General features: G+C 41.2%; 1 protein-coding gene across 1 annotated transcript in view; it reads right to left on the bottom strand.

Moving 5' to 3' along the window:
• Positions 1-1,160: 1,160 nt before the first annotated feature.
• Positions 1,161-6,000, bottom strand: part of LOC143794043 (uncharacterized) — a 95,986-nt gene continuing 91,146 nt past the window's right edge. Inside the window, exons 8-9 of the mRNA XM_077280942.1 lie at positions 4,374-4,419; positions 1,161-1,433 (exon numbers count right to left, since the gene is read on the bottom strand). Of these exons, the coding sequence (XP_077137057.1) occupies positions 1,342-1,433; positions 4,374-4,419 (138 nt within the window). The 3' untranslated portion in view covers positions 1,161-1,341. The remainder of the gene's footprint in view (positions 1,434-4,373; positions 4,420-6,000) is intronic.

The following is a 6,000-nucleotide window of genomic DNA, read 5'->3' as shown; positions in this document are numbered from 1 at the left end:
TGCATACGATTGCTTAGGTCTATTGTATGGTTATAGGGTCCCGAGTTATTACCAGTTGTTTTTAATATAGTTCTTAAATATAGGTACTAATGCACTTTATTTATTTCATCTTTTGTACAGATGGCGAGTCAGCCGTGCCGGGTTGCTGCTGTGGGAGACAGAATGAATATGGAGGACACATATATTTTTTCTATATATTTTCTGCAAATTTATATATATTTTGTTGAACTGGGGCTAGGTTAATAAAGTGAGCTTGAATAAGTCTATGGCACCTGCTATGTTTCTTTATTTCCACCACTATGTAGCAACTTGGATATGGGCAGCCAGACCGCTTAGGTTTGACTTGCCCATGCTGAGGGCTACCTGATTTGCGAGGTGTGGCCTGTTAAGACTACACTCGCAGTATTGGGGTGGTGTATAGAGTCAGTCCTGTATTGGACGTAAATAGCGATATAAAATAAATAAGATATCGAATATTATGATGAGTGTTGGCACTATAAATGAATATGCTCACTTATATCTTCTTAATAGATTTATATGTTTCTTCGATTGGTCACTATATGCTAGGAGTTCCAAAAAGTATGACCATAAGAAAATGGCGATTTTTAGCGCTACTGCGCATGCGCTAAGTTGGTTACACACTTGGAGCTCTAGTGAGTATAACTACAAAAATATGGCGGCATTTAGCGCTATTGCGCATGCGCGGAGTCCGTTTACCTGCCCTGCAGTTCAACCAGGTTTTGCTAATTAGCAGACATGCGCAATTGAGACCTATGCACGCCGACAGAGACAATGGCGTCCTCCATGATTAGCTGTCTCCAGCAGCGGTAAGAACGACATGGCTGTTAGCATCTACTTATTTAAATGCACAAATGCACAGATGCACTTTAATGAATGTATCAACATGTAATTTAACACAAATGGCTGTAATTAGGATTGTTGGGACACTATATATATGTAATAAGGAACCTTTATCCACTGCTTGAGAAAAGCTCAGTAGAGCTGAAACGTCGCACAGACATGTGGGTTTGAATAAATCCTGCACCTTTTTTTGAAAATGGAGTGCTGCCTCTTCTTTTGATCTATATATATATATATATATATATATATATATATATATATATATATATATATATATATATCTGATGATGCTCATAACATTAAAATATTAAAAATGCCAGCTATCATGGCTGAGATCACTATATCACTATTAAGAAACCTTTCAACTACCAATCCATCTCTTAACTAGGGTCTATCTGTGGCTTGTGTGCATGCAATATCACCTTGCATGTAATGAAGAAAAGCTAAGTGTGCGAGAAAGCTGCAATATTTTTAGCATTTTTAATTTATATATGATACTGCTTCCATTTCATTTGCTTTGTCCATTCTTGCAGCTGAAAAGTGTCTCCAATTGTCCCCTTTGCACAGCGGACCTGTGGAATAAAATAACAAATGTTACATGCCTAGATATATATTTAATATACATCTCACTCATCATACTGGATGGGAAAAGGGATATGGGATAAAAATACCTTAAATAAAATTCTACCTTCTTTAAGCACGTTCAGTTGTTTACTCTTATATAATTGAAGCTTGATTATTGTATAGTGAGAATACAACCAACAATCAAGTATACTTTATGTTAAGGGGGTTTTACAGGCTTAATATATTGATGACCTTAGGATAGATCATGAATATCAGGTCGGTTGAGGTCTAACAGCCGCCACCTCCACCGGTCAGCTGTTTACAGTTTTACTAGCTGCTGAACAACTCAGCTCCATACACCGTGTAGTGGTCATTCCTGGGTACTGCAGCTAAGCTCCTATTCTCCTCAATAAGAGCTCAGCTGTAGTACCTGAAAATGGCCAAGAGCTGTGCTGTTCGGCTCCAGGCACTCTTTACTGCCTGAGCTGAAATAAACTAAATTTGATATTAATAACTTATCATAGGGATAGATCATCAATATTTTAAGCCTGTAGCATCTCTTTAAAGGGGTTGTCCAGTCTAAAGCTACTAGTCTGCAGTCGCTCCATGGGACTGCAGACTTGTGGACCCTCACGTAGCGTGAACTGTGTGTGCTGTGAGGGTTCTCTGATGCATCCTCCTGGCCACATTCTGCTTAGATTTTCACAGCTTTGCCTAATATGTATAAAATGTATTAAACGAAGCCGGAAATACTCTAGTTGGAATGTGGCCTGAGAGTATGCATATTGTATACTTGCAGTTACTTGACCACTGCTCCAGGCTCCTAGGAGTTCTCACAATGCACAGTGGATGTGATGTGGGATTCACAAAGCTGCAGTCACATAGACTGGCTGTAGACTTGTAGCTTTAGGCCAGACAACCCTTTAAGGTCTCTTACAAATTTCAAGATATGCTTACATTCAGTGGCTAACTGGCCCATTTGAGGTTGTATGGCTTACATGGTTGTTAGGCAGGTACACTGTACATTCCTGCAATATACTGATCTAGGCATTGCTTTGCTAAACATAGGATAAAGCATGGGAGCAGCATCAATTTTTGCTTAGGATCCAAGCTTACAGGTTTAGGTTACAGGTGTTATGGATCCTCCTGTTCTCTCTACGTGGCCTTTTACCGTATATACTCAAATATAAGCTGACCCAAGTATAAGCCGAGAGCCCTAATTTTTCCAAAAAAACTGGGAAAACTTAATGACTCGAGTATAAGCCTAGGGTGGGAAATGCAGCAGCTACTGGTAAATTTCAAAAATAAAAATAGATACCAATAAAAGTAAAATTAATTGAGACATCAGTAGGTTAAGTGTTTTTGAATATCCATATTGAATCAGGAGCCCCATATAATGCTCCATATAGTTCATAATGGGCCCCATAAGAGGCTCCATATTAAAATATGCCCCATATAATGCTGCACAAAAGTTAATAATGGCCCCATAAAATGCTCCATAGAAACATTTGCCCCATACAATGCTGTATAAATGTTGATTATGGCCCCATAAGCTGCTCCATCGATTATGCCCCATAAGATGCTCCATAGGTTATGCCCCATAAGATGCTCCATAGGTTATGCCCCATAAGATGCTCCATCGATTATGCCCCATAAGATGCTCTATAGGTTATGCCCCATAAGATGCTCCATAGGTTATGCCCCATAAGATGCTCCATCGATTATGCCCCATAAGATGCTCCATAGATTATGCCCCATAAGATGCTCCATAGGTTATGCCCCATAAGATGCTCCATAGGTTATGCCCCATAAGATGCTCCATAGGTTATGCCCCATAAGATGCTCCATAGGTTATGCCCCATAAGATGCTCCATCGATTATGCCCCATAAGATGCTCCATAGATTATGCCCCATAAGATGCTCCATAGGTTATGCCCCATAAGATGCTCCATAGGTTATGCCCCATAAGATGCTCCATAGGTTATGCCCCATAAGATGCTCCATAGGTTATACCCCATAAAATGCTCCATAGATTATGCCCCATAAGATGCTCCATCGATTATGCCCCATAAGATGCTCCATCGATTATGCCCCATAAGATGCTGCATCGATTATGCCTCATATGTTGTGATTAAAAAAAAAAATCACATACTCACCTCTAGTCGCTCAAGCCCCTGTCACTTGCGATATTCACCTTCCCCGTTCAACAGCTGTGCACCGCTCTGTCTTCTGTCTCTGACTGTTCAGGCAGAGGGCACACACTAAACACGTTATCGCGACCTCTGACCTGAACAGGCAGGACGCAGAAGATGGAGCGGTGCCCGGCGGTGGAATGGGGACAGGTGAATGCACACCCTCCCCCGTTATACTCAACTACTCCCGGTGCGGTCCCTGGCAGCTTCTCACTGTCAGATGGTTTCCGGGAGCCGGCAGCTTCTTCCTATGTTCAGCGGTCACGTACCGCTCATTAAAGTAATGAATATGTGTACATATTCATTACTTTAATGAGCGGTACCACGTGACCGCTGAACACAGGAAGCGCTGCCCAGAGACCATCGGACATGCAGGGACCGCGCCAGGAGCAGGGGAGTATGTGACATCCACCGCTCCCCCTCCCCTACTGATACCCCGCCGACAATGATTTGAATATAAGCCAAGAGGGGCACTTTCAGCCTAAAAAATGGGCTGAAAATCTCAGCTTATACTCGAGTATATATGGTATATTTTATCTGACATTTCTCCTTGAATATACTATAGTTTTTATTCTGCCTCTCAATGTCTAAGAAGCACTTGAGGAGTGCACTTGTAGAGTAGAAACAACTCAACTAAGAAACAAATATACAATACTCATAAATGGTAAATTTTACAGAATATGATAAAAAATAACCTAATAAAATAGATTTTGTAATGCCATGAAAAGTAAATTATTAGTAAGTAATGCTACTTACACTTGACAGGCTCCAATTCCATGTTTTCCTCTTCTGGAGCTCTACACTGTAAAGATTAATGATTAACAGTCATTAGTTACTACTTTTAAATGATACAAATATATTAAAGGGGTTGTCCACTGTAACTTTATGTTAACAGATATGCTGGGGACATGATTTTGTGGCACCTATTAATATATAAGGCTAGGTTCACATTGCGTTAGGGCAATCCGTTTAGCGCTAGCGGATTGCGCTAACACAATGGATTTGTAGGGGCGCGATTAGGGGTCGCGCTAACGTCCCCGCTCTCGCAGATCCCCGATCTGCGAGAGCGGGGAACAAACCTCGGGCGCGCCGCGGACGCTGCAAGCAGCGTCCGAGGCGCACCACAAAAGAACGGCACATCGCTAGCGCGAGCCGAAAAAGGCACGCGCTAGCGATGCGCTTCAGGCAGGAACAACATTGCTGTCAATGGGTGCGCTAACGGACCCGTTGCACGGCGTTAATTGCGACATTTTCGCCGTGCAACGCTGTCCGTTAGCGATCACCCAATAACGCAATGTGAACCTAGCCTAAGAGTTACAGGTTCTCCCACTTCATAGATTGCACGGCTCTCCAGTTAGGCTGTTTTTCAGTTAGAGGAAGTTGAAAGTGAGATCTGGTCACATGGGAATACAAGGACTGCTAAATTAATAAAACTTAATTAAATGTTAAATAGAAACCAATTAATACCATATATGAATACAGTATTTGTATTTCTTCAATTTTCTTACTATTGCACCAACAGTTGTCTCCTTCTCATCCAGTGTCTTATGGTTATGTAGCCCATTCCAGCTTTGTGCAGGTCTATGATCTTGTCCCTGACATCTTTATAAAGCTCTTTGGTCTTGCCTATGTTGTAGAGGTTAGAGTCTGACTGATTAAATGAGTCTATGGACAGGAGTCTTTTATAAAGGTGACTATGTTAAACAGCTGTCTTAAAGGCAGGTAACGAGTTGATTAAGAGCGTTTAACTTTTCTGTAGGAGCCAGAACTTTTAATGGTTGGCAGGGGATCAAATACTTATTTCTCACTGCAAAATGCAAATAAATTTATATAATTTATACAATGTGACTTTCTGGATTTTATATTTGATATTCTTTCTCTCAACGTTAAAATGAACCTACCCTTAAAATTATAGACTGTTCATGTCTTTGTCAGTGGGCAAACGTGCAATTCAGCAAAGGATCAAATACTTATTTCCCCCACTGTAAATACTCAACAACCGGTGGGATAAATTAGGCCACAGTGCTTTATTAGGGATAAAATTCCAACAGTAAAATAAATATAACTTACAAAAAAATAACAGCGTTACCGACTCAGTCCTTACTTGACGCGAGTCAGTCAATAAAGTCCATTATAAATCTATCTATATAAAGCTGAGTGTATGTATGTGTGTGTGTGTGTGTCTGTCTGTCTGTATGAAGCCATGCCTAGCCAATCCCTTCATTAGTACTTCCAGCCCCCAGGCGCACACACTTACCTCACATTTCCTGTACCTCTAGCATGATACAAAACCATTCTCTCCTATACGATATCAGAGCTTGCATCTGCAGCGCCCCAGAGTCCTGGTCATTGCAGTAATGTCGCGCTGCCACTAAGGGGAGTG

This window comes from Ranitomeya variabilis, chromosome 1 (assembly GCF_051348905.1).
Source record: "Ranitomeya variabilis isolate aRanVar5 chromosome 1, aRanVar5.hap1, whole genome shotgun sequence".
NCBI lineage: Eukaryota > Metazoa > Chordata > Amphibia > Anura > Dendrobatidae > Ranitomeya > Ranitomeya variabilis.
The sequence above is the reverse complement of the archived record's forward strand: the minus strand, read 5'-3'. Positions and strand labels throughout refer to the sequence as shown.